The 27,034-nt window shown below is 58.2% G+C and overlaps 1 protein-coding gene across 7 annotated transcripts in view; it reads left to right on the top strand.

Moving 5' to 3' along the window:
• DGKZ (diacylglycerol kinase zeta) overlaps positions 1-27,034 on the top strand; it is a 41,667-nt gene that overhangs the window by 13,997 nt on the left and 636 nt on the right. For 2 of the 7 annotated variants that reach the window (XM_039226928.1, XM_039226930.1), the window contains exons 2-30: positions 15,820-15,928; positions 16,396-16,491; positions 16,787-16,861; positions 17,947-18,003; positions 18,360-18,428; positions 19,371-19,442; positions 19,555-19,671; positions 19,772-19,843; positions 20,099-20,194; positions 20,547-20,629; positions 20,730-20,790; positions 20,876-20,989; positions 21,087-21,227; positions 21,814-21,892; positions 22,087-22,142; positions 22,299-22,361; positions 22,465-22,538; positions 22,627-22,738; positions 23,132-23,331; positions 23,514-23,614; positions 23,722-23,801; positions 23,894-23,963; positions 24,107-24,147; positions 24,652-24,791; positions 25,568-25,599; positions 25,819-25,862; positions 26,367-26,487; positions 26,581-26,614; positions 26,837-26,936. In XM_039226928.1, the coding sequence (XP_039082859.1) occupies positions 15,820-15,928; positions 16,396-16,491; positions 16,787-16,861; positions 17,947-18,003; positions 18,360-18,428; positions 19,371-19,442; positions 19,555-19,671; positions 19,772-19,843; positions 20,099-20,194; positions 20,547-20,629; positions 20,730-20,790; positions 20,876-20,989; positions 21,087-21,227; positions 21,814-21,892; positions 22,087-22,142; positions 22,299-22,361; positions 22,465-22,538; positions 22,627-22,738; positions 23,132-23,331; positions 23,514-23,614; positions 23,722-23,801; positions 23,894-23,963; positions 24,107-24,147; positions 24,652-24,791; positions 25,568-25,599; positions 25,819-25,862; positions 26,367-26,487; positions 26,581-26,614; positions 26,837-26,936 (2,509 nt within the window). Of the gene's footprint in view, positions 1-10,107; positions 10,232-14,747; positions 15,486-15,819; positions 15,929-16,395; positions 16,492-16,783; positions 16,862-17,946; positions 18,004-18,359; positions 18,429-19,370; positions 19,443-19,554; positions 19,672-19,771; positions 19,844-20,098; positions 20,195-20,546; positions 20,630-20,729; positions 20,791-20,875; positions 20,990-21,086; positions 21,228-21,813; positions 21,893-22,086; positions 22,143-22,298; positions 22,362-22,464; positions 22,539-22,626; positions 22,739-23,131; positions 23,332-23,513; positions 23,615-23,721; positions 23,802-23,890; positions 23,964-24,106; positions 24,148-24,651; positions 24,792-25,567; positions 25,600-25,818; positions 25,863-26,366; positions 26,488-26,580; positions 26,615-26,836; positions 26,937-27,034 lie in introns of those variants that run through there. The other 5 variants (XM_039226931.1, XM_039226929.1, XM_039226927.1 and 2 more) reach the window with 4 other exon arrangements.

Below are 27,034 nucleotides of genomic sequence, written 5' to 3'. Positions count from 1 at the left end.
CTGGGCTTCCGCCCTCTCCATTCACCCCATCCTTTTCCCCTCCCAACCCATACACACCTTAGAGCTTGGGGCTGAGGGACCTGAGAAATGAATTGTCAGTGGCTGGAAGGGAGGACCGGGGATAACAGATTGCTGGTGACTGCTAATGTTGGGCTGGGAATTCTGCATTCGGATTTTGGCTCACTGGTTGAGTTCTATAATCGGCACTCTGCTGTGGGCTTGGGAGGGGTAGTGGTGGTGCCTGGGCCGCGTGTTCCTCATCCCTGATCCGGTCAGGTACAACAGCCTCTGCATGGCAGTCTCTTTTGCATCTTCCTTAAAGAGGTTTTCCTTAAAGCCCATCTCAGACCCCCACAACTGGCTTCACCCTCTTGAAATCTGGGGAGCGGTAAGAATCCCTTCTCTTTCGGCGCAGTAAGACAAAAAGCGAGGCCATGGTCCTCCCAAGCTCCATCCCACCTTGTGGGTCCGTGCTGGGAACCCTCAGCCCCTCCCGGAAGAGGAGGCGTAGACCCTGCCCTAATCCCAGGGCGTGTGGGCTTTGCTGTGTCTTCGCCCTTCAGATCCTGCTGGCCGAAGGGGTGGTCAGTGAGTGAGAGGGAAACTGTCTCCTCCTGCCCTTCCAGGGCCCGCTTGGAGAGAGGACTCACTTATCCTCTGGCCTGGTCCCAGCAGCCTGACCCTGGGCAGGTCACGCAGCTTGTGGATTAACTGGTTTTGCACCCCAGGGGCATCAGAAATTACCTGGCACTTCCCACACCTAGACGTAAGGGGCCTGGGCCTGCAGAGCCCCTGGGAGCCTGAGCATTGGCTCTGCCAAGGTCATCCATTCCCAGAGGGCAGGAAACGCACCTGTGGAACAAGTTTGAGACAATAGGTCCCATTCAGAGGTGATTGGCCCCCGGTGAGCATGTTCTGGAAGTCTAGACTGGGAGAGGGTGTCTGTCGGGCTGCCTGAGCCAGAGTTGGGCTGGCTTTGCAGTGGTTGGGGAGGCACGTGTTGAGGGATGCCGTGTGCAGAGGTGAGAACCCCCGTCTGTGGCACCAGGATGTCTGGGAGCAAAGGAGCCTCTTTGAGTTGTTTGTCTTACTCGGGCTGATGCCGGGGGTGGCCCCGGTGCCCAGAGCAGCAGGTGCCAGCCAGAGTCCCTGGCTTGAGAAAAAAAAGGGTCCCCAGTGGCTGAGCTGTGCATTAGTTCACCCCCTTCTGCCCACCCGCCATGCAACGTTGTGTGTCATTGTGGCTCCAGCAGAGGCTGGGAACAGGAGAGGGCCCACACAGTTTATTTCCACTGCCCCACGTCCACCGCAGTCTCTCTGGCTTACAGGTCGGGGGAAGGGACGGGCGACTCTTGTCATTTTCTCTCCTGCCATCGCCCCAAAAGGTCAAATCTCAGGATACAGAGCTGCCCAGCTGGCAGAGGAGAAAGGAGAGTGGGTGTCCTCCCAGGCAAGGACAGAGGAAGGACTGAGTGGCCCTAGTCACAGAAAGCCTAGGCCCTGGGCAGTGGGAGGGAGGGGAGAGAGAGTCAGACCTGCTCTCCTCGGCTTCCAGGAGCCTCTCCAGAATTCACCAGTCATCCCCCCAAGCAGAGGAGGGTGTGAGTGGGCACACTGGCCCTGAGGCTTGGCCTGTGCTGGGCTTCAGGAGAAGCAGAGGTTGAGTCCCCATATCCCTGCAGAGGCAAGAGAGAATTTTAAGGTCCAGAAGCTGATGGGCAACTTGGCCTTGCAGTATTTCCATATCGACACAGGGGGGCGACAGCTACCATTGTGGAGAGGGCGGTGGGAGGGGAGATTCTTCTTGCAACTAGTCCTCTTGTACCAAACCCCTGCTTTGGGTGGACCCACAGACACCTCTTGCTGGCGAGTTACCTGACTCTCTGGCTGCCAGGGCAGAGCCAATCAGAATGAGGTAGGAGGCAGGCTAGGCGGGAGCTTTCACCTCACCTGGCCCAGCCCCTCCCTGTCCCTGAAGATTGAGGCCCAGTGATGTGGCCTTGACTGGCCCAGGGCCTCACAGACAGCTTGGGACTCCAACACTGGCCCCCTAACCCTAGTATCCTGTCAGTCTGTACCGCATCGCAGGACCCCACCCCTTACTTTGTGAAGAATCCTCATCTGGCACCTTCCAACCTGCCCTCCTCCCTTCCCCCTCTGCCTCTCTGGAGGATGCCTGCTGCCACCTGAGAGGTTCTGTAAGTCCGCATGGGAGGCCGCGTAGATAAGAAGGGGGAACTGCCCCACCTGCATGTAGGCTCACCTGCTCCCCTCGTTCCTGGGCGAGATTAGTGGGCGTGCCTCTGGGTGGTACCAAGCACTCATTTCTTGCTCCCCAGGACCGCCTCCTCTGTTTCCCTTGTGGAGCCCCTGATGCCCTTAGGGTGCCCCTATAGTTCTCAGCATGGGACCTGCCTGGCGTTCTAGTCACAGGTGGGAGCCTTGGAAGGCAGTTCTGGGTGGGAAAGAATGGGGCAGCGCAGTGACCAGATGCCCATGAGGAGCTGTCTGTCGTTGTCCATCTTTCTTTTTTGCCCCTTCCTCAGTTGAGACACCAGAGACATGGTCAGGTGGTGAGGGACATGGTCAGGCTTGAGTGAGGTCCGGGGCTCTGTGGCTGAGGGAGAGGAGGGGAAGCTGAGGACAGAGCACTCCTGCCCTTCCCCACCCTCCCCTGCATCCAGGTGAGCAGTACAGCGGCTCATCTTCAGCAGTCAACAGGTGCCAGAAGTCTGCAAATCTATCCGTTTCATGTAATCCTTACGACTGTCTTGTAGTTGGTTTTATTCCCATTTTACAGACCAAAAACAAGGGCTCAGAATTCAGAGGCCTGGCCCAGCATCACACAGCTCACCCTGGATCTTTTCACGACACAGGCCACCCTACTGACTAGCACTCTTTTCTTCCGTGTTATTTTCCGTCCCCAAACTAGTAGAGCCTATAAAGGGGTGCAAGTGCTCTGTGAGATTAAGAGATTTTTGTCTTGTATGGGAGTGGAGTGAGACCCGTGAGACGTTCTTCTGCCCCTGGACCCCAAAAGAGAACTGCCACCCGGACCCCAGCTTCAAGGCTGGGTGATGGTTCTGCGGGAGCATGAGAGAGAATGGATTGTAAGCAGGCTGTCATGTGCTCCCTGGCTGGGTGTGGAGCGGAGGGGCAAGTCTGTGATCTTTTTATCTTGCATTCAAAATGCAGGTTGCTGAAGACTCAAGAGAAATGTTCAAAGGAACCCTTGCTATCGCCCTGAGGTCACTGGGTGGCCTGTGGCCTGCGGCCTGGGGAGAGGTGCTTGGGAAGAGAGCACAGTGCACTGGGCCTCACTTGTACTCAGCACCTCATGGTGAGAGGTCTGAAGAGAGAGGGAGGGCCCCGGGGCCCTCTCCCTCCCTTCCAGAGACCTCCTCCCCCTCACTCCTGGCACAGTGCCAGTCCAGAGCTCCCACGTAGAGGCCTCTCCCCTGCCAGGGCTGAGCCCGATCGCAGCACATGCCAAAATAGCTGTCTGGGAGCCTGGGCCTGCACCACCCACGCCCCGGCATCAGCATCTCGCGGGTTAGCAGCTTGCCTGGCTCTCCGCCCCCCCTTCCCCGGCTTGCTGACATTTTACTAAGGCGGGGGTGGTTGTGAAAGGGAGCAGGCTGGTTCCTGCTCCCCGGCCCACACAGACACCCCGCTGACACAGCCCGCCACCCGCTTGTGCTCCTCTGGAAGACACCCTCTGGGGGGAGACCTTCCGGCCCCATAGAGGCAGGGCTCCTACAATGAGACAGTGACAAGGACACGGCTGGGGTTCCATGCCACTGCTGAGACCCTTCTGTGCAGGACCCAGGGTGAGCCAAGGGAGTGGTCTGTCTTAGAAATTATTTTAGAACTAGGGGTGCCTGGAGGGCTCAGGCATTTAAACATTCGACTCTTGATTTGGGCTCAGGTTATAATCTCATGGTTTGTGAATTACAGCCCCATGTCGGGCTCTGCGCTGGCAGCGTGGAGCCTGCTCGGGGTTCTCTGTCTCTGGTTTCCTCTCTCTCTGCCCCTCCCCTGCTCACTCTTTCTGTCTCCCCAAAATAGATCAACGTTAAAAAAAAATTGACTCTGGGGCGCCTGGGTGGCTCAGTCGGTTAAGCATCCTACTTTGGCTCAGGTCATCATCTCACAGTTTGTGGGGTCGAGCCCCGCATCAGGCTTTGTGCTGACAGCTCAGAGCCTGGAGCCTGCTTCTGATTCTGTGTCTTTTTCTCTCTCTGCCCCTCCCCTGCTCACATTCTGTCTCTGTCTGTCTGTCTGTCTCTCTCTCATTCTCAAACTTAAATAAACATTAATTTTTTTTTAATTTACTCTATTAAAAAATATTTTAAAATCTTTTTTAAAACACAAATTACTTTACAATTAGGAAAAGGAGCACCTGGATGACTCAGTCAGTCAAGCATCCGACTCTTGGTTTCAGCTCAGGTCATGATCTCATGGTCGTGAGTTCAAGCCCTGCATTGGGTTCAGTGCTGTCAGTGAGGAGCTTACTTGGGATTCTCTCCCCCTCTCTCTCTCTTCCCCTCCCCTATGTGTGTTCATTCTCTCTCTCTCTCTCAAAATAAATTTTAAAAAATACTTAAGAAGTACACAGAGCAGCATAAGCACCTAGCCTGTAGTTGGGTCAAGTCTTCCTGCTGTGTCACGCTTATGTTAGATGGAGGTGGAGACCCCTGTCTCCCTGCTCAGAGGAAACCACGATCCTGAGTTTTTTGATGTCTGTATTCTCGTGTCTTTAAAAAATTTTTCCTGCATAGGCATTTATCCACAGCAACATATAGCACTGTTTTGTGTCATTTTCACTTGATTTAAATGGTATACCATACATCTTCTGAATTTAGGTTTTTCTCTCCATGTTGTTTTGGAGATTTAACCATTTTGAAACATGAGCTCTGATGAACCCATTTTGATTCCCATTTACGATTCCTTTCCGTAACTGTATGGCAGCCTGTTTGCCCAGTACCCTGCGGGTGGACATTTGGGTTGTTGGCGGTACTTTTACCACTGCAAGCAGCCCCTCAGACTGTTCAGTACACGGCTCCTTGCGTGTTCGGCCTCCCAGTGCGTGGTTACAGTGGCATATCTTCCACTCAGACAGTGGTTGCCAAGTAATGCTCCAAAGTGGCTGTCCTCATTTTTAGGCCTCTGGAGTTCTTTCCTTTCTTCAAAGTTTGGTCAACTGAAAAATCAGTTACTATGAACAAACTTTCAAGCTCCCATGAGAAAGACAAGGTGCATTTTATCCCCATTTTTCAGATGAGGAAATTGAGGCTCAGGCAGGGTAAGAGACTTGACCTGAGGTCCCGTAGCTGGCAGGCGGAACCCCTCTGGACCTTTGAGTCTAAACCCTCACAAAAATTCTGTCTCCTGCAACCTCTCAAAGAGATTTTAGACACAGTATCTGCCTCAGAGGCAGGAAAAAACTCGTGTGTGTGGTGCCTGGAAGCAGGGTGGGGGGGGAGGGGGAGCTGGGGCTGACAGCCGATTCTGAGATCTTCTAGGGGGTGGAGGGCGGAGCAACACAGGCAGCTCAGAGAGGGAGTTAAATTTTGAATGAGGGATGAGGGGAAATGGCTCTGGACAGATGGGGAGTGGGGAGTGCTATAGATACAGGAGAAGGCAGCAAGATGGCCCAGTCACGAGGGAGGAAGGGCCTGGGGGCCGGCAGCGGGGTGGGAGACTCGGAGGCATATCAGCAGTCCCATCAGAGATCAGTTGCAGCATGTGCCTCTAAGACACCAAGAGCTCAGCCCAAACCAGCAACTCGCCCGCCCAGGCTGGCAGGGAGGCCGCAGGAGCCGGCCAGCCTCTGGGCCGCTGTGCCTGAAGCCCTTTGCTCTCCGTTTAATCCGTGAGGCTGAGCCTGGACCATTCACTTTTTCCTGCACTCACTCTTCAAACTACATCCTGCACTTCCAGACCCTGGGGATGCAATTACGAGCAGTTCATGGTCCCAGGGGCTCACAGTCTGGGGGGTGGGGGGAATACAGACTTTCAGACTAGCGCTGACGGCCGAGAATAACAGAGAGGGCCTGAGCGTGGGAGCAGCTAACCCCCCGGGAGAGGGGGCTGGGAGGAACTTTCTAGCAGAGCCAATGTCTGAGCCAATCCTGAAAAGACAAGAGGAAAAAGATGAGAGAGGTCACTAAGCAGAAGAGAGGAATGGCATCGCAGATAGACTACCGGGGGCCAAGTGTACAGGCACAAAGAGACCTACCTACTAGACGTAGAGAGGGATTTCAAGCATGGACCTAGGGCAGAGTCTGAGTTGAGATCCCAGCTCTGCCACTTACTAGCTGTTTGACCACAGCAAGTTATCTAATCTCCTTGTGCATCAGTTTCCTCACCTATAAAATGGGTTGATAATACAGTTAGTTTTTATGAAGTTCAATGGATTTGTATTTGTAAAATGCTGGAACAGTATCTGGCACATGATGAGTTACGTATCTGTCAAATAAAATGTAAGAAGTACTGGAGAGATGGGAGAGGAGGCTGAGAAGCCATTTGAGTGCTAGGCCCAGGGCTTGCATTTTGCCCTGTTGACAGTGGAAGGCCAGTCAGGGCTAAGTGGGCACTCTAGAATGAACTGTGGCGCCCATGGGAGGATGGCTTGGAAGATTGACCCTCCAGGAATGGGTCAGTCATTGATTCCACAGATGTTTCTCCCCTGCTTCCCAGGAGCCTGGCCCTGAGACAGGACTTGGGGCAAGAAGGAGACATGGGAGGACACATCAGCGAGGAGCTAGGGCCCGAGCCCAGCCCCCAAGCACCTGAGTCATTCCTCTCCCCTCCTTGCCCACTTCCCTCATGTTGGCCAGTCCTGTTGGCCAGGTTTTGTAAGAAAAGCCATGGTGAGCACGCAGTGGGCAATGGCGCCTAGCCCAGAAAGGGGCCTCAGCTGTCACTCTTCAGGTCCTCTGCAGGAGAGGGAGGTAGCTGCTGAAACAAAGGCCGTTGCCATCCCGTTGTGCCCAGCAAAGAGAAGTGGCCTGGGCCGGCCTGGCCTCTGTGGTCAGCCCTTGGGTGCGGTCCCCGAGGCGGAGGAAGCCCTTCTCTTCCCTTACGGCTCTCACCCCTCCCCCACGGAATTCCCTTTTCCTTCCTCCTGAACTGATCAGTGGTAAACACTGGACTCCCTGCCAGGCACTGTGCTGGGCATGCCCAGATGCACTAGACCTGGCCCCTGGCCCCCAAGAGCTTGTGGCCTGGTGAGTGAGAGGACCGAGGCGTGTGGATCTGAAAGAAAGAGGGCTTCCAGGGGGCCGGGGCAGAAAAGCCAAATAGGTGGTGTGAAGTTACCCATGGGAGTAGTGAGTTCTGGGCTGGGGCAGCTGTGAGCAGGTGGGATTTTGGTATGAGGTGGGAAGGGGCCATTATTCCAGGCAGAAGCTCACAGCAGTGAGCTCGGGCACAGCCAGATTGGGGGACAGAGAATATAGGTTGGCTTGGTTAGAGCCCAAGGGTTTGTGTCAGGGCATCGGAGGCTGAGTTAGTGCCCTACTGCAGAAGCCACACTTGCTAGGCCTGAGGATGTGGAGTTCATTCTGAACCAGTGGTTCCCAGAGTGTGGTTCTGGGGACACCCTAAACCCCGCCAGAGGATTGGTGAGGTCAAAACCGTTTGCAATGACACTTTCAGAGCTGCCCTGTTTCGTGCCCTTTTCACCCTGTTGATGGTATTTGTATTCAGTATGGTGCAGAAGCAATGGCGCTGTAAAGTGGCTGGGACTTTGGCACAAACCAGGGCAGTGGCCCCAACGTGAACCAGAAGCCATCGTATTTTTCCCACTCACAACAACAACAAAAAAATGCAGTGAAAAGTATTAATTTTAGAAAGCCGGGGTCCTTCGGCATACATCTGTAAGTATCCCATGTGAAGAAATGTGAAGTGTAGGTTAAAGCACTTTGGCAACAAACTGAACCACGATGGTGTCTTGAAAAGCTGTTTTGCTGCTGAGTTGCAAGCTGTATAGTTACGATGTTTAAGGAACACCATCTTAAGGGCACCCAGGTGACTCGGTCGGGTAAGTGTCCAACTCTAGCTTTTGGCTCAGGTCATGATCTCACGGTTTGTCAGTTTGAGACCCGCTTGCGGCAGGCTCTGTGCTGGCCGACAGCGCAGAGCCTGCCTGGGATTCTCTCTCTCCTTCTCTCTGCCGTTTCCCTGCTCGTGCTCCCTCTCTCTTTCAAAATATATAAATAAACTTAAAAAAAAAAAAAAAAGAACACCATTTACTTGAAAGAACACCTGACAGACAAAACTCTTCAGACTTGGGTGTTTGGCAGACAGTTTCTCAAAAATGAATGAAGTGAGCTTGTCACTTCAAAAACACTATCGGGATCTGTTGCTGATGATAAAATTTGAGCCCTTGGAAAGCAAAAATTAGAATTTTAGAAACCTTATATCCACTGTCTAGAGCCTGACAGCTTCCCAGGACTCAAAGGCATTACTGATGAGGCCAGTAGTGATGTTAGCAAGTACGATTTCTTGATGTTGTAGAAGGAAATGTGTCAAAATTTGGAAGGTCTGCGTAACTCAGTAAAATATATTTTCCAAATGCGTCATGTTACAAAATTCAAAATGCAAGTTAGACCAGTGAAAAGTTCATTGATAGGGTTTCGTATTCCACATAGCCACTAACCTTTAAGAAACTACCACTTGTCATGCTTTGATGTAGTAGCAGAGCACATCCATAATTGCCTGAAAAGGCTATTAAAATACTCTTTCCCTTTCTAACTGCCTGTCAGCGTTGAGGCAGAATTTTCTTCATCCACTCAACCAAAACAACATACCACGACAGATTGACTGCAGAGGCAGATATGAGAATCCAGCTGTCTTCTGTTAAACCAGAAATTAAAGAGATTTGCGCAAATTAAAACAGCGCCCCTCTTCTAGCTTTTTTTTTTTTTTTTTTTTAATAAAAGTGTGCGGGGGTGCCTCGATGGCTCAGTTAAGCGTCCGACTTCAGCTCAGATCATGATCTTGTGGTTTATGGGTTTGAGCCCCGCATCGGGCTCTGTGCTGACAGCTCAGAGCCTGGAGCTGCTTCGGATTCTGTGTCTCCGTCTCTCTCTGCGTCGCCCCCACTCACGCTCTGTTTCTCTCTCAAGACTAAATAAAATATCAAAAGAAATTAAAAGTATGTTATTTATGTTACCATTAAAATGGGTCTATTGCTTTTAGATGAGTTAATATTTTTTAAATTTCTCCCGTTTTAATTTTTAATATCGGTAAACAGCAATAGTTCTAACCTCCCCTAAACCAAACCTTTTTGGGATCTTCAGTAATTTTTAAGAGTGTAAAGGGGACCCGGGGCCAGGAAGTTTGAGAGCTGCCACTTTAGATCCTAGAGTAGCCAGGAGTGTGAGCTGGGAGGGTGGGGGTGGCATTCTGGACAGGATGACCTCTCCTGGACATACTGGGGCGGTTCTGACCAGCCCCCTCGGCAGGGCTGGGAGATGCAGGATTGAGAGTCCCAGCTCAATCGCTTCTGAGCTTGCGCAGTCCAGGAGCCTCAGGTGCCCCGCTGGCTTAGCTGGGCCAGTGATGCTGCCTATGCAGGAGAGTTATAAGCCTCCTGGCCGATAATGCTTGTGAGAAAGTGCTTTGTAAGTTGTAAAAGACGCGACAGATATTTGTTTTTGTGGTTACTTTGACTGGAGCCAGTGATTAGCTGTCTCAGATTCGTTCCCCAGACCCCGGAACACCCGTCCGGGGAGTACGAGAGGGCATTCGGTGGCCCGAAGGAGAGCTCCCCACCCCCCACTTCTGCCTCCCCGGACCTTCTCCAGGAGTCCAGGCAGGCGCCACCAGGTGCCAGGTGGAGGGGAGGCTACTGGGCTATTGCTCAGCCTGGCTCTGGGGACTTTGGGAAGAGAAGCCAGGAGGCAGGACTGGTGCGCGTGTGCCCGCCCGCCCACCGGCCGCCTGCTTGCTGCAGGGCCTGGAGCCGCCGCTGGGAGAGGAAGTGCAGTTGGTTACCAATCGGGTTATTTTCATAACGGCTGTCTCAGGCTAGCGGGGGGAGGGTGGCGAGGGGGAGGGGGCAGAGGAGCAGCCACAGCAGCTTGCTCTCCAAACTAGGACTTGCTCAGCCAGAGGCCGGCAGCCTGGAGCCGGAGCCAGAGCCGGGGCTCGCCTGCCTCCTGAGACCCCAGGCCCCACCCGCTCACCCACCACCCGCCTGCCACCCTGCCTTCCAGATCAGGTCAAAGGGGACTGCCCCCAACCCTTGCCTTCTGCTTCCTCCTTCCTGTATCTGTCTGGGTGGGTCTGGGGAGGAGCAGATCAGGGTGGGCCCTGGCACCAGCATTCCTGGATGACACTCTGAAGCTGATGGAAAAGGAAAGGGAAGGGAAAGGGTAGGCTGGGCTCCTGCCGCCACCAGACCCTGGTGAGGTAAACATTACTGGCCTGCTGGCCTCCTTTACAGTGCAAGCCTGGCCCACCTGCTCCTCGCTGCGCATTTGTTTTGTTTTGTTTCAGACGGGCTCCTCTTAGCAAGTAAGGACCTTGGGAGAGCTGAGACCCTGCCTTACCAGCCCCCAGCTGTCCCCAGCTCCTTCCCTCTGACCATCCGGGCTGTGAGAGCCGAGCAGCCAGAAGTGGCTTCTGACCAGTAGCCCCCTGGGAAGGCAGCCTCCAGGCCCTTGCCCGGCAGCTGCTGGAAGTGGGGCCGCTGTGCACCATTCTCATCTCAGCCTTCGCTGAGGAAAGGGGCGTGTGGAGCCCTGCTCACAGCAGGGAGTAGGAACCCTGGCCAAGTCCCACAGGGCGTCCTGTGTGAGCACCTCTAGGGACCAGGCCCGCTTGGTACCAGGGGCAGAGGGCATTTCTTACAGCATGAGCAGTTCCCCGGGTGGCTCTGGCTGCTGGGCTCTGTTCTTCATGCAGTGGGTGGTGGCCACCCTGGGTTCTCCTGCTTCCCTTTCTGGTTCCCACTCCCGCCATGGGCAGAGACAAACCCCAGGAGATGGCACGGTGTACATGCCCTGCGTCTGCCGTGGGCGTAGGCCCTGCCATGCCCCTACACTCTGCCAGGTATTGTCGGGTGCTTTACACCGTCAGCTCTTCAGAGTCTCCCTTATGCCAGCCTCCCGAGCCAGTTGGTATCATCCCCGTTCTGCAGGTGAGAAAATTGAGGATCAGAAGGGTTAGTTGATCCACCCAGGAAAGCAGTGGCGGCCACAGGCTTCCAAAGCCCTTGGGCTTTTCCACTGGAAACTAGCATGAGGTGTGAGATAGTCTGGGCTGAGAGGCCAGGAGTCTGGTTCTTTCTAGCCAGCAGCCAGTAGCCAGTGAGGCCAGGGCGCTCGTGCCTGCTCGCCCCCTGGCAGTTGCCCACAGCCACACTCGCTATTCGCCAAGGGCACGAGGCCAGATACTGCCATGAGTGTCTCTCCTGTAGCATCCTTTGTCCTCGCTAGGCTCTCAGCAGCCAGCTGGAGGTCCGTGGAGCCCTTGAGGCCTTTCCCATCCTGTCTCTTTGGGTGTGACAAGCTCCCCACCAGAAGGCTGAGGGCAGCCATTTTGCTCTGCTGTTGGTGGCAGAAGCCTGTAGGCTTCTTCCAGTGACCTTTACACGTACCATGTGGTATGTGGAAGATGACAGAGCATGAGGTGAGAAGACACTGCTGCTCAGAGCTGTGGGGAAAGGCGGGGACAGGTCGGAGGCCAGGCTGGGCTTCTGACTGGACCAGTAGAAGCCTCAGCCGAGATAGGAAGTCAGGAGTCCAGCTATTGCTGACCAGAGGACAGAGGTTTCTATGGAGACCAGAGGAGCAGGAAGCATGGGCCCTGCAGGGAGGGGGCTTTGGGAACATAGAGGCAGGGGTGCCTTGCAGGAGAGCTTGTCATAAAATGTCAGTTCAGCCAGTCTCATAGCCTCCTTGGACAAACAGGGAAACTGAGGCCCATGTGGGGACAGCTTTGCACGTGGTCACAGCACACTGGCCTGGCCTCGCCTGTCTTGCTCCTTGCTGGCAGTGACCACACCACCGGGCGGCTGGCGAGACTCCTGGACAGTTGAAGTTGGGGCTGCCCGGCCGTGTGAGGGCTGGACCGTGTCGTGTCAGTGGCCCGTGTCACTGGCCCCTCTTGTCAGGGTGGGTCTGGGGTAGCGGGCAGGGCCCAGACCTCCTCACTTCTCGCAGAGTGCCTGGAACACCTCCCCCTACTGACTGTGGCCTTTTGTTTTCTGGGTGACACTGGCATCAGGCGGTGTGTCCCGGTGACTAATCCCCTCCATGCCTGGCAGCTGTCACAGGGCAGCCTGACCAGACGGGCGGGGAAAGCTGACACCCTGGGGGAGTGCTGGCAAGCCCGTGCCCAGGCAGCAGTGGGCACCTGTGCCTTCAGGCCTCTCTTCCTGGGTGTAGAGCAGACCCGAGTCGGGCAGACCTGGGTTCAGGTCCCAATTCTGCTACTGACCGGCCTCGTGACCTGGCCATGTATTGGGGCCTTTACTGCTCTTGTTAGGGTTCCCTCCTCTCTCCCATCTCACTTTGATCCCAGTCTCATGGCCCAAAAGGAGAGAGCCTGCTTTCCACTACATCTCTGGGATACAGACTTTGCCTTCAGGTAGACTTGGGTTCCATCATTGGCTCCCCTTTGACTAGCTGTAGACTTTGGGCAGGTTACCGCCTTGTGCCTCAGTTTCCCGTCAGGAACATGGCATGGTGCAGTACCTATTTCATGTTGCTGTGGTTTATAAAATGATATGTGTGTTTGTGAAGGGCTTAGCAGAGTGCCTGGCACATGGTGGGCACTCGGTAAATGTCAGCTGTGTTGATATTGATTTCAGTAGGAAGCCAAGAGCTCTCTGTCCACGCCCGTTCTGCCCTCAGAGCTTAACTCCTGCCCTTCTCCCTGTCACCTGCAGAGGCTGGGGGCTGTAATAGGCAGACACCAAGAGCCAGGCGCTCTTAAACCCTGCTTCACCAGGCACGCTGCCTCAGCTGCTCACCGGTCACAGGAGCTCGGACACCTTGGCCCCATCTGCCTCCCCCTTAATGCCTGCGCCCATCCCGGGCTTCAGCCTGCCGTTGTTTGCCTGGACTCACAGGGTGGTAGCACAGTAAAGAGTGGGTGTGTGGGTGGTGGGAGGAATAGGCAGTAGACACGCAGCCCGAGGCTGAGTCCTGCAGCTATCTCTACCATCATTTGTCCAAGGCTCCCCCCACCATGCGTGACTTCTGCAAGGCCCTCAGCTAGCAGACATCCTCTGGCTGTGACTCAGACCTCTCCGTGGCTACCAGGGCCCAGGAGATCACCTGATGGCGGGGTGCAGACATCCCTGAGCATTCTGCAGGCGGCCCCCACCCCGAAACGTACCAGGCTTCCTTCCCTTCCCCCCTTGTTAGGAAGAGCTGAGGATGCAGTAATCCCAGTAGCCTGTGAAGAAGGGGCAGCCAGGAGTGGGTGAGCTGGTGAGGGAAGCTGGGCCCTGTTCAGAACAGGTCAAGGGAGGATGGTTTGAGTAAGGATGGCCCCGTGGGCTCCTCGTCCTGCAGGAGGGAGCTCTGGGGCAGAGTTGGAGCTTCTAGTATTGGCTTCTAGGTCAAGGTGCGCTTCACAGCCTCCTTTGACAGCAGGGCTGGAAGGGCTTTCAGATAGCACCTGTCACCTGGTACTTTCCCACATGGGAGGTCCATGCTAGACCTTTCCAGAAGGGTAACACCAAGCAGTCTAGTACCAGAAAAGTTCTTTTAGCCCCTCAGAGACAGAGATGCACACCCAGAAGGCTTTTCTCTTGGCTCAGGCCTCTTGGTGCTCCCCATGCAAAGTCCCCCTGGGTGAGGACTGGGGTGGCTTTCTCCCTGTGCCTCACCCCTCCAGTTCTGAGGGCCCTGTTCCCCAGCCCTTATGATCCCTGAGTCAGATCCTCTCCATTTCTGGTGCCACTCTCAGCCTGACCCCATGACTTGGGGGGCTCTGGACTGGGTTTCTCTACTTTTTTAATGTTTGTTTATTTTGAGAGAGCACAAGAGTGAGTGTGAATGGGGGAGGGGAGGGGAAAGAGAGAGAGAGAGAGAGAATATCCCGAGTAGGCTCCTCACCGTCAGCACAGAGATGGGGGCTGGATCCCACGAACTGTGAGATCACGACCTGAGCTGAAATCAAGAGTTGGATGCTCAACCAGCTGAGCCACCCAGGCGCCCCATGGGTTTCTTTTCAGAGAGCCTCATTTTGCTACCATAGCTTAGTTTGCGCTGTGTCCTAGGAGGGGACACCTAAACCTAAAACCTGCCCTGAGTTGGTAGCCAAACAAAGGCCCAGCGAGAGAAGACAAGGCTTGTCCTTGGCTCCCAGTCCATAGAGGCTGACTGCAGACTAGAACCCAGGACTGCAGGCTGCCAGCTCCCATGTTTTCTTTTCCATCGGCTTCAGGTGAGAGGAGCAGGCGCCAGGGCTTTGTGGGTTATGGTGCCTGGACAGGAGAGCCGCATGGGTCGCCAGAAGCCCCTTGTGCCCGTCACTGCTGAGCAGCGTGGGCTGTAACTGGGGAGAGCACAGTGCTTCCACCAGTGGTAGCTGCGGGCTCCCTGGAGGACTCCGTGCTACCTTCCAGCACCCTGTTTGTGGAGGTTAGAGGCCGTGGGTCCTCCCCCTTCCTCCCTGTGTCCCTTCTCTGCTCAAAGGGCCGAGGCTGTGGCTGGGCTCCGAGGCACAGGACGGGCCCTGGCCTGACCCAGCTCCTGATGCTCGCGATCTCTGCCCAACAGCCATCTGCCTGCCCCTGCCATGGAGACCTTCTTTAGGAGACACTTCCAGAGGAAGGCACGAGGCCCTGGGGAGGGGCAGCGGCGGCCCAGCAGCGTGGGGCTGCCCACAGGGAAGGCGCGGCGCCGCTCCCCGGCCGGCCAGGCCTCGTCCTCGTTGGCACAGCGGCGCCGCTCCAGTGCACAGCTCCACGGCTGCCTCCTGAGCTGTGGGGTGGGGGCCCGGGGTGCCGGCCGCCGGCGCTCCAGCACTGCACCCCCTGCCTGCAACCCCCGCTTCACCGTGGATGAGGCGCCCACCCTGCAGCCTGCTGCTGTTGGGGCGCACCTTCTGGGCACACCCCTGCTGTTGGCTGGGCTTCTGGGCACGAATGAGGAGGAAGACATGACAGCTGCGCCATTGAGTGCCACGCAGCCAGGCGCCAGGACACCAGGGCCGTCCTCGCACCGGGGCCCCCTGCTGCCTGTGCCTCCCTGCCTGCGCCGTCGCCGCCGCGCCTCCTCCCACCTGCTCCCCGCTGATGTGGTGTATGACCATGCCCTCTGGGGCCTGCACGGTTACTATCGGCGCCTCAGCCAGCAGTGGCCCCCGGGCCAGCACCCTGGCCCTGGGGGCCGAAGAGTTTCAGGCACCACAGCTGGCCCTGTCATGCCTGCTCGCGTGCGCCCGCTGTCCCGCAGGCGTCAGGTAGCCCTCCGGCGCAAGGCAGCGGGACCCCAGACCTGGAGTGCCCTGCTTGCGTAGGTATAGCTGCGGCCGGCAGGGCAAGTGTGCTGCCCCTGAGGGGACTGGCCTATAGGAAGGACCTTGAGGCTCTGCCTGGCCTGAGGGCACCCCCCCCTTGGGAATGGCTTTGAATAGGGCCCAGAAGCCAGCGCAGTCCCCAAGGGCTATGAGGAGGGCTGCGTCTCCTGCAGGGAGCCTTGGGCTGCCGTGGGGCATCTACCCTCCTCTTTGCGGTCCCTGGTTTAGCCAAAAGTTAAAGTCACAATGAGGGTGGAGATCCCAGGTAAGGGGGGAAGGAAGCAGAGTCACCAGAGGCTCAGCTGGCCTCCGCGATCTCCTTTCCTGTAGGAAAGCCATCACCAAGTCGGGCCTCCAGCACCTGGCACCCCCTCCCCCTGCTCCCGGGGCCCTGTGCAGCGAGCCAGAGCGGCAGATCCGGAGCACTGTGGACTGGAGCGTGAGTGGCGGGGTGCTGGGAGGGAGGGACAGGTGGGTGCCAGCCCCTGCCGGGCTTGGAGCCACAGCAGCAGTTGCAGGTGAAAGGAGGTGCTGGGGGCAGCTGTGAGAGGAGCCCATGGGCCTTTGGGATCAAGGCAGACCTCCTGGGGTGACCACACTTGAGCCAAGCCCTCAAGAGCAGGGACAGTGGAAGGAGCGCCTAGCTGGTTTAGTTGGTGGAGCTTGTGACTCTTGATCTTGGGGTTGTAAGTTGGAGCCCCACGCTGGGTGTAAAGATTACTTTAAAAAATTTTGTTTTTGATCCTAAGAGAGTAGGGACGTTGGGGAAACAGGATGGAGCAAAGTAGATTGTGGTGGCTGGCGCAGGTTTGTCTTGGGAGAGAGGAGGGTTGGTGGGGCAGGACAGGGACTGACTGGTGGGCTGGGTGGCAGGTTTGCGCTGAGCACATTTGTCTCGTGGTCTAGGAGTCTGCGACGTATGGGGAGCACATCTGGTTCGAGACCAACGTGTCAGGGGACTTCTGCTATGTTGGGGAGCAGTACTGTGTAGCTAAGATGCTGGTGAGTGAGCTCTCCGCGGCATGCTGCCCCCTGCTGGTAGAGTAGGTCTAGAAACCTGTAGACAAGACCTCTGCTGGCTTTCTTGGGAAGGTGGGAACAAGACTCTCACCTGAGTGTCCCTGCTGCGGGCTGCCTGGTGATGGCAGGAGGAACGGGGGCTGTGTTCTGATGCCAGGATCAGGGGTTCCCAGTGGACACAGAGGGCAGATGGAAGGATTTCTCTTCTGGCCTTGGGGCAGCCTTCTGGATGGAGTTACCTGGTGCCTCAGGGCCCTTTCTTCATTTTCTGCAGCAGAAATCAGTGTCCCGGAGAAAGTGTGCAGCCTGCAAGATCGTGGTGCACACCCCCTGCATCGAGCAGCTGGAGAAGGTGAGTGTGAGTGCTCAGCCTTTCCTGCCTGTCCCCTTTGGGTGCTGCAGTCCCTTAGCAAACACGCATGTGTATCTCTGCACTGATACTCCCATCACGAGCATTGCCTGCCCAGAGTGCCCCAGCCTGCGTGGTGGTGAAAAGCCAGAGACGCTGGAGCTGAAATGCCTGCGTTTGAGTCCCATTTCCCTCCACCCCTTTATTGGCTACCCTATCCCCACTGCCCAGAACAAGGCTGGCACAGAGTGGGGCTCACTGTTACTCTGTGGGATAAATAATGGGCAATGGCCGAGACAGCATTTTATCAGCACCTAAATTAACATTTAGAAGGGGCCGTGGTCTTGCTGAAGCTTGTGCAGCCCTGAACCTTGGCTCTGGGCCCATGCTTCTAAAGCAAGGTAGAGGAAACACTGGGTGGGCACATCCGGGCCGAGGTGGGGGGGGGGGCGCCCCAAGCAGTAGCAACCCCGATCAGCACATGGGAAAGCCTGCAGGACTAGGAATGGCATGAACAAGGCTAATGTGGGTCACTTACCCCAGCCCCTGACTCATAGAGTGAGGTTTCCCTGCAACTTTGCTAAGGCCAAAAGCAGGGACAGTTGGGGAGAGAGAGAGAGATATAGCCCCGGTGTTACAGAGCCTAAGGTGGAAATCAAGCCAGTTTTCCTAAGTGAGCTAATGGTCTCCCAGGACCAGCCAGCACAAGTCTGCAAGCAAGGATCGGGGTGCCTGCACGTGCCTAGGTTGGGAGCGTTGGAGGGTAAGGGGAAAAGGTGGGAGAAGTGAACCATACTACCTTTAATGGAGGCTGGGGGGGGGGGGTAGACACAAAACTCCAAGTCTCCCCCATCCCAGGATACTGACAGAGGAAGGATAAAGTCCTTCTGGCTATAGTGGAGAGGAGGCAGGGATGCAGGAAGGCTTCTGAAAAGACGTGTCCCACATGCTGAGGGCTCGCAGGATGATTTGGGGCCACCTCTACCTTGGGAGTGTAACTTTGAGTGACACTTCCCTGGAGTAGGTGGCTGTCTGCCCTCTGTGAAAGGAGGCTCTGACATTTGGATGGTTGTTACAATGTTTCACAGATAAATTTCCGCTGTAAGCCATCCTTCCGTGAGTCAGGCTCCAGGAACATCCGTGAGGTAAGTGCCCGGGGTAGTTCTGGGTAAGGACGCCCCAAGTTTCCTGAGTGGACTTCTCCACAGGGTCCCCAGAGTGCCACCAGGGTGCTCAGCTCCTTTGAGGCTGCTCTGGGGCCCAGGGCCGAGGCTCTGAGAGTGTCTCAGTGGGGAAGGCCTGGAAGGCCCTGCCTGCAGATAGGGTGGGGCACTGCCTGCCTCTTGTGCCCCCTCACTCTTCTCCCTTACCCTGAGCCTCAGCCCCCATCTTGAGGCCATGGAGAGAAGTCTCCAGCCCCTCTCACCTCATTCACACTCCTGCAGGGAGCTTCCTGCAGCCTCAGCCCTCACTCCCGTGATCCTCTCTCTTCCTCCACCAGCCAACTTTTGTGCGCCACCATTGGGTACACAGGCGACGCCAGGATGGCAAGTGTCGGCACTGTGGGAAGGTGAGGCCCTGCCCAGGGAAGGTGGCCAACCTGCTGACCACCGGACCTGGCCCTGCGGCCCACGCGCCTCAGGCTATGCATACAGCGTGACCTGCCCGTCACTAACTGTGTCCCCTGAGCACAGAGTCCTGGGGCTCAGTGTCAACCTGGCTGAGGTGCCCAGTCAGTTCCGAAACACCCAGGCCTCTGGACAGAGCAGGAGAGCAGGGAAGAAGGTTATCTTCCAGTGCAGGGTACCTGGGCTGCTTGGAAGTGACATGTGAGCCCTCTGAGAATTAGGGTGACTTCCTCATTGGGTAACTCGGCAGATATTCACTGAACACCTGTTGGGTGCTGAGCACCACTGGGTAGTGGGTAGTGGGTCCCTGCCCTCTTGGAGGAGGGCATGGCTTGAAGATGGGCTCTGCGGGCAGTCTTCCTGAGCCCAGTCCACAGTGTGGTGTTCACTTAGTCGTTGTTTGCCTCCTGTGTGTCCCTTTCCGTGAGTGTAGGCTCTGGAAGGCCGAGGGGCCTTGTCGCTCTTGTCCTTTGCCCACTTTCAGTGCCAAGCACAGTGCCTGGCACCCAGCAGGCCCTCTAACTTGTGGAACGAACACAGGAATGAATGTGATAGGTACTATGAGGAGCGGGAAGCACTGTAAGCACGTAGAAGTCTTGGGCTCGGGGTCAGGAAGGAGGGGATCTCAGGAGGCCGGAGCTAGCCGGGCGTCCTTTGGGCAGGTCACGTGTGTGCACCCAACGCCTTACAGTTAACCTCAGAGAGTCATAAGCCTCCCTGCTCCAGGGGCTTATTTGGGGGGGGGGGGGGGGGGGGGGGGGGGGGGTGTGTGTGTGTGTGTGCGCGTGTTTTTAATGTGCTCAGTTTTCCTGGGTGGAGGGAGGCTGGCAACAGAGGAAAGGCTGGGCCCGGTCCCTGGCACCCAACCACTCCCTTGCCCCTAGGGCTTCCAGCAGAAGTTCACCTTCCACAGCAAGGAGATCGTGGCCATCAGTTGCTCCTGGTGCAAGCAAGCAGTGAGTGCTCGCTCTGCCCCCACCCCCCCTGCAGGCTGTGCCCTGGGCTGCGCTGCATGGGGTCCCCAGGCCTCAGTGCGGCCCAGGCTCAGCAGTGCCCCCTCCTCTCTAGTACCACAGCAAGGTGTCCTGCTTCATGCTGCAGCAGATCGAGGAGCCGTGCTCCCTGGGGGTCCACGCTGCCGTGGTCATCCCACCCACCTGGATCCTCCGCGCTCGAAGGCCCCAGGTGAGTCTCGCCTGCATCCTTGGCACCGCTCCCGCATTTGAGCTCTGCTGGCCACCCCAGCCCGCCCACCCTGTCACCAACGCTCCTGCTGCCCTTGCAGAATACCCTCAAGGCAAGCAAGAAGAAAAAGAGAGCATCCTTTAAGAGGAAATCTAGCAAGAAGGGGCCAGAGGTTAGTCCTGGTGCTGGGTGGGCCACTGGAGGGGAACAGGAGAGAGGGGCCTGTTTCTTGGGAAACTGAGGCCCCTGGACTGATGCAGCCTTTCGTGGGTCACTTTGGGCTCTGGACCCCGGAGGAGGGTGGGAGGCCTCCTTAAGTGGGAGGCTAGGCCCACGTAAGGTCTGGAGGTAGTATGTGAGGGTGCACTGCCGAAAACGGGGGTAAGGTCTGTCAGGACAGGAGAGAGCCTTACTATCTGTCTCTAAGGAGGGCCGCTGGAGACCCTTCATCATCAGGCCAACCCCGTCCCCCCTCATGAAGCCCCTGCTGGTGTTTGTGAACCCCAAGAGTGGGGGCAACCAGGTACGCACAGCCCCGCCTCTCCACTAGGAACCTTGGGGGAGGGACGGGGTCTAGCTCGGCACCCCTCCCCTCCGCAGCCACTGCTCCCTGGTTCCATGGCAGGCTCCTGCCCTATCCCTCTTTCCCAGCGATGCTGAGGAATTCTGATTCTGTCTCCACCCCTCACCCCTTGCTGCTTCCCAGAGCCACAGCCACAGAGCCACAGCCATCTCCTGTGCTTACACACACACACACACACACACACACACACACCCACCCACCCAGCCACCCACCCACCCACCCACCCCCCCCCCGCTCTCCCTGCCGCCACTTCAGCCCACCAGCCTTAACTGCCTCCCCTGGTCTCCTGCAGGGCGCTAAGATCATCCAGTCCTTCCTGTGGTATCTCAATCCACGACAAGTCTTTGACCTGAGCCAGGGAGGGCCCAAGGAGGCGTAAGTACTTACTAATGCTCAGTGGGGACAGTGGCCGGGGCTTGCCTGGCACTCAGGGTAGGGTGCACGTACCCTGACCCTTCCGGTCCTCTGACCCCAGGCTGGAGATGTACCGCAAAGTGCACAACCTGCGGATCCTGGCATGTGGAGGCGATGGCACGGTGAGTTCTCCCTCCTCTCGGGGGCCTGGGCCTGGGCCTGGGCCCTGCTGCTCTGACCTGGCCTCCTGTGCTCTGCCCCCTCCAGGTCGGCTGGATCCTCTCCACCCTGGACCAGCTGCGCTTAAAACCACCGCCTCCCGTTGCCATTCTGCCTCTGGGCACCGGCAATGACTTGGCCCGTACCCTCAACTGGGGCGGGGTAAGAGCCCACGGGAGGGTAGGGGAGCTGGAGATGGTTGATGGGGCTCTACAGGCCTCTCCCCAGGAGAGGCTCAGTTCCTGCTTTGTCCCACCAGGGCTACACGGATGAGCCTGTGTCCAAGATCCTCTCCCACGTGGAGGAAGGGAATGTGGTGCAGCTAGACCGCTGGGACCTCCGTGCTGAGCCCAACCCCGACGCAGGGCCCGAGGAGCGTGATGAGGGCGCTACTGACCGGGTGGGGCATCCAGGGCTGGGCCGCCAATACAGGGGGCGGGGGGCAGTCCCGGGAGACCTGGGCTGGGCTCTTTTCTCACTTGCCAGTTCTGGGACTTGGGGCATATCTCTCCATTTCTCCAGGCTTTCAGCAACTTCTGTACAATGGTAATAATGGTGCCTCACACGCGAGTTGTTATTCAGCCACTTGGCAAATATTGACTGAATATCTACCGCATGCCAGGCACCATTTTAATTGGCAACCAAACAAAGTCCCCGTTCTCATGGAGCTCCTACAGAATATGGCACTTGGGGGAAGAATCATTGGGGGAACAGAAAGCCAGGGAAGAGAGTACCAGCAGAGCCGAGGGTGTTTTGTGTGGGGGGCACTTGGAGGAGCCTCACCGGAGCCGGGAGCGGAGAGGGCAGAGCCTGGGGCAAGCGACTGGCTGGAGGAAGAACTCTGTGGTGGATCCTCTTAACTGTGGGAAAGGCTTCCAAAATGCATGGGCTAAATGAGCCTGGTGGCCCCTGGCCTGAATCATGCCGGAGCTGGGAGGGGGTCTGTTAGGCCCAGCCCTCATCCTGGGCCCTTGACCTTTTTCCAGCTGCCCCTGGATGTCTTCAACAACTACTTCAGCCTGGGCTTCGATGCCCACGTCACCCTGGAGTTTCATGAGTCTCGAGGTTGGCAGCCTCTTGCTGAGGAGGCATTGGGAGGCTGGGGAGGGAGAGACACGGAAGGGTCCCTGAGAGGGTCAGAACTTGTCCCCAGCAGTAAAAGGAGGGCACTTGTTCCCAGCCCTTCCTCCCACCCCAGCTTGGGAAGCCCCAGCAGGTTCAGAATGACTGACTGTCCCCTGCTTCTTACCGCCACCCAGAGGCCAACCCGGAGAAATTCAACAGCCGCTTTCGAAATAAGATGTTCTACGCCGGGGTGAGTCCAGGGTCTGCCAGCAGTAGCCCCCAGCATGCCCACTATTTTACCACCTGTGCCCCCTGCCCACCTGTGTCTGTCAGACCACTTTCCCTGCCAGGCAGTGGCGAGGAAAAGTCTCTGTTACCAGATGGTGATGCCCTCTGTCTCCCACAGACAGCCTTCTCTGACTTCCTGATGGGCAGCTCTAAGGACTTGGCCAAGCACATCCGGGTGGTGGTAAGTGGACCACGCTGGGAGGCAGAGTAGGTGGGCCCATCAGGGAGGAAGGCCACCTTGGCACGGGTACATACCTTACAGCCTCCCCTGTTCCTGCCTCCAGTGTGATGGAACTGACCTGACCCCCAAGATTCAGGACCTGAAACCCCAGTGCATTGTTTTCCTGAATATCCCCAGGTGAGGAGGGGAGGGCTCTGTGTGGGCCCAGCTGTCTCCATCCTGCACGACTGTCCTCTGAAGGCCCTTGTGTTGCCCTCCCCTCCAGGTACTGCGCAGGCACCATGCCCTGGGGCCACCCTGGGGAGCACCACGACTTTGAGCCCCAGCGGCATGATGACGGCTACCTCGAGGTCATTGGCTTTACCATGACGTCCCTGGTGAGTGGGCCAGCATGGGACCTGCCTGGAGCCCCGGCTCTGCTTTGCCCCTGGCTCTGTCCCTACAGTGACCAAGAATACTGTTCCAAGATGGAAGCGGCGGGGGCGGGGGGGAGGGGGGGAAGGGGGGGATTACTGAACTTCCCTTCACTGGCTGAGATAGGAGAATTCATGCTCGTCTCCCTGGCTGGGGTCTCCCCCTCCCTTCTCCCCTTCCCCCACCAGGGTCTCACTCTCCCTTCCATTCTCTGACTGGGGTATTGTCCTCCCCCTGATCCCTGTCTGGGGGTCACTGTCACTGTGTTCCCTGGCCAGAGCATCCCTGGGGGGAACAGAGCTTGGCGCCCCACCACCCCTGCCCTGGCACCTGACCTGAGCCTTTTGCGCCCACAGGCAGCGCTGCAGGTGGGTGGGCATGGCGAGCGGCTGACACAATGCCGTGAGGTGGTGCTCACTACGTCCAAGGCCATCCCGGTGCAGGTGGATGGCGAGCCCTGCAAGCTCGCAGCCTCACGTATTCGCATCGCCTTGCGCAACCAGGCCACCATGGTGCAGAAGGCCAAGCGGCGCAGTGCCGCCCCCCTGCATAGCGAGTATGTCCCCCTCCTGGCCCCCGCCTGCCCTGGGCCCAAGGCCAGACTCTGCCCCTCTCTTGGGCCTTGGTTTCCCCAGCCAGCCCGCCAGTCCCTCAGCCCCAAGGAAGCTGGGCAGGGCCCCTCGGTGTGTGGCTGGCCAAGGGTCCCCACTGAGTGCCCTCTTCCTGCCCGTGCCTCAGCCAGCAGCCAGTGCCCGAGCAGCTGCGGATCCGGGTGAGCAGGGTCAGCATGCATGACTACGAGGCTCTGCATTACGATAAGGAGCAGCTCAAGGAGGCCTGTGAGTGACGGGTGGGGGGCGGGGGTGGCAAGGAGCTGCCAAGCCCTGAGCCCTGAGGGTGGGGCAGGAGGAGACGACCAGCTGCTGATGCCTGCCCTGTCCCCCAGCCGTGCCACTGGGCACCGTGGTGGTCCCAGGAGACAGCGACCTAGAGCTCTGCCGGGCCCACATCGAGAGGCTCCAGCAGGTGAGGGAGGGGGTCAGGAGCCTGGCCCGCATGTGCCCGCTTGCTGTAGCTTCTGTTCTCTCCCAACTCCTGGCCTTCGCTTCTCTCAGCAGGAGCACGAAGGTGCTGGAGCCAAGTCCCCCACCTGCCAGAAACTGTCCCCCAAGTGGTGCTTCCTGGATGGTGAGTGGCCCTGAAGGACCAGCTCCTGGCAGTCCCAGGCTGTGTCCTGTCCCCTCGCATGGGACCCCTGGCTGGGCAGCAGAAAATCTGGGCCTGGACAAGGGCCTCCTGCCCTCTCAGCCAGCTCTCTGCCTTCCCCGCAGCCACCACTGCCAGCCGCTTCTACAGGATCGACCGGGCCCAGGTGAGCCCCCGCGGCCCTCCATCCATCGCTGGCTCCAAGCCACCCCAGGGCCCTCTCCCGTTGGCCCACACTTGCACAAATGGGCTCCCCCACCCTCACTCCTCACCCTGCGTGGCGCCCGCACACCTGCTCGGGCCGCAGATAGGGCGTGGCCCTGCCTTCCGGGCTGGCGTGCACGCCGCCAACAGTGAAGGGAGCTGGCATTCCCAGGAACATCTTGCCGGGTGGGTGCAAGGGCCTGGGAGCATAGATGCCACCCAGCGAGACCCCGATGTGAAGGCACTTCTGGCCAGAGGCTGTGACCTGGGTAAAGGCTCAGCAGGGGGCAGGGCTGGGAAGGCGAGGGGAAGAGAGACTGGCAGGGCCCCTCTCCTGGCCTGCACCTGCTCATGTGCCCGCTCCTAGCGAAGGCCTCGCCAGGTCCGCTGGCCGTGCCGCCCTGCACCCCCACCATCAGCTGCCCTGGAAGATCCTGACCCTTGGTCCCTGACCTCCCCCCCACAGGAACACCTCAACTATGTGACTGAGATCGCACAGGATGAGATTTATATCCTGGACCCCGAGCTGCTGGGGGCATCGGCCCGGCCCGACCTCCCAACCCCCACTTCCCCTCTTCCCACCTCCCCCTGCTCACCCACGCTCCGGTGAGTCCTGCGGCAACTCCAGTCACCTGGCCCTAAACCCCAGCTACAAGCCAGGAGCTGCTGAAGTCCTGCCGTCCACACTAGACATGTGTCCAGTGTCAAGCTAGCTGCCGGGTCCCCACAGGCTGAGTCATTGGCGGAGAACTGAACCTGGCCAAAGCCCAGTTGACCAGTCCCTTGCCCCCAAGAAGGTGGCATTACCATCCACCCTGCTGCACTGGGTTCCCCCCCAGTGACTTTGTGAGCGAGTCTTGTCCCCTATCCGCCAACATCCGATCACTCCAACCTCACCCCGTCCCCCTGTCCTCCTCCCCCACTGCCCAGGACCTTGCCCTTCTGAGGTGGTCCCCGCCTCGTGTGCCTTCCTCTGCACTTGTCCTTCCTGCCTCAGACACATCCCCCGTTCCTCACCGAGCTGCCCCCTCCATTCAGACCCCAGCTTGGGAGTGTCCTCCCCTGAGAAGCCTTCCCAGGAACCCGGCTAAAGTTCCCGTGCCATCATACCACGCAGTCTCTGTTCCTCATAGCGCTTCCCGCTCTCAGAACGCCCTATTTATTTGTTCACTTGTTCGGCTCCCTGACTAGAATGTGAGCTCCGTGAGAGCGAGTTCTCTGTCTCGTTCACGGCTGTACCGCCGGCACTCAGAGCAGCACTTGCCATGTAGGAAACACTCAATAAACTGTTGAAAGAACGTGGGGCGCGCCTTGTGGCGGGGAGGGCGACGGGCCGGGCCTGTGCCGTCGCCGGCTCACCTCTCACCCTGCTCTACTTGCAGGTCACTGCCGGGGGACGTGGCAGCCCCTAAAGGTGAGGGGCCCTCCCTTCTCCCTGGTCCCAGGTGGGGTGGGGCCCGCACACATCCTCCCTCGACCACAACCCGCAAGGTCCATGTGGTCCCATGGACCACAGCCGAGCCCTCGGCACGCCTGCCCCGAGGCCCCCCTCCCCACAACACGTTCGTGCACCCACACGAGCCGGGCCCCCCCCCCCCCCCGCCCCAGGGTAACAGGCAGGCGTTCCGTGCAGGTGAAGAGCTGATTGAGGCTGCCAAGAGGAACAACTTCTGTAAGGTACTCGCGCGGGGCCCAGGCCTTCCTCCCCTCCCCGCCCGGCAGCGTCCAGGGAGGCAACGTGGGCAGGGCCGTTGGGGGGCCCGAGAGTTGGCCTGTTTGGGTGGGAGTGGGCATCTGTCCTCGACTGGCCCTCTGCAGGATCTTCGTGGTGATTGTCCCGTTCCACCTTGCCCCTGTCCCTCTCCAGCTCACAGGGTCCCTTCATAGGGGCTTCCTAGCACAGCCTGCCTGTCCCCGGTGCTTAGAAAGGAGCAAGTCTTAGAGGAACCATGGGCTCCAGGGCTTGGTCCTCAGTGGTCCTGAGGAGTCCATGGCATCCGGGGTGTGAGAAGCCCAGGGTCTCCCCTACGCTCCAGAAAGACCCCCAGAGGGGTTATGCGTGTTGTGAGCACTATAGCGTCAGGCCTGCGGCCTGTAGGAGTTGTGGGGGAGGCATTTCTGTGGCTGGCAGTAGGGCGGCCCTGAGGAACCCCAGCCCCGCCCTCTGCCTCCTGCCCTCAGCTCCAGGAGCTGCACCGAGCTGGGGGTGACCTCATGCACCGGGATGAGCAGAGCCGCACGCTCCTGCACCATGCAGTCAGCACCGGCAGCAAGGAAGTGGTCCGCTACCTGTTGGACCACGGTGAGCGGTGCCACTGGGGGCCCCAGGCCGGGGCCAAGGTGGGAGGAGGGGAGGATGCCAGGCCTCGCTGACCTCCCCTCCCCTCTTCTCCAGCGCCCCCAGAGATCCTTGATGCTGTGGAGGAGAAGTGAGTATCTGGGCGTTGGGAGACCCTGGTTGCCCTGGAAACCACCCTGTCTTCATTGAGCCCCTCCCATTTGGCTGGTCAGAGCCCATAAACCCTGCCAGGCCATCTCCGCCCTGCCCTTGCCCCACAGCCCTGAGTCTCGTGCTCTAACAGCCCCTCTGGAAGCAGACGAGGGGCCCTGAGAACGGGATGGGGGTCCACAGCCAGCCCCTGTTTCCACAGTGGGGAGACCTGTCTGCACCAGGCGGCGGCCCTGGGCCAGCGTACCATCTGCCACTACATCGTGGAGGCGGGGGCCTCTCTCATGAAGACGGACCAGCAGGTGAGACGGCCAGCAGGGAGTCTGCACCCGCAGGAGCCAGGCTGGCCCCCCAAGCTTGGGCCTTGTGAGCCTTGTGAGCGGGGAGCCACTGGGGCCAG

The sequence above is a fragment of the Hyaena hyaena genome, unplaced genomic scaffold (assembly GCF_003009895.1).
Source record: "Hyaena hyaena isolate Hyena2069 unplaced genomic scaffold, ASM300989v1 scaffold_23, whole genome shotgun sequence".
NCBI classification, from domain to species: Eukaryota; Metazoa; Chordata; class Mammalia; order Carnivora; family Hyaenidae; genus Hyaena; species Hyaena hyaena.
The sequence above is the reverse complement of the archived record's forward strand: the minus strand, read 5'-3'. Positions and strand labels throughout refer to the sequence as shown.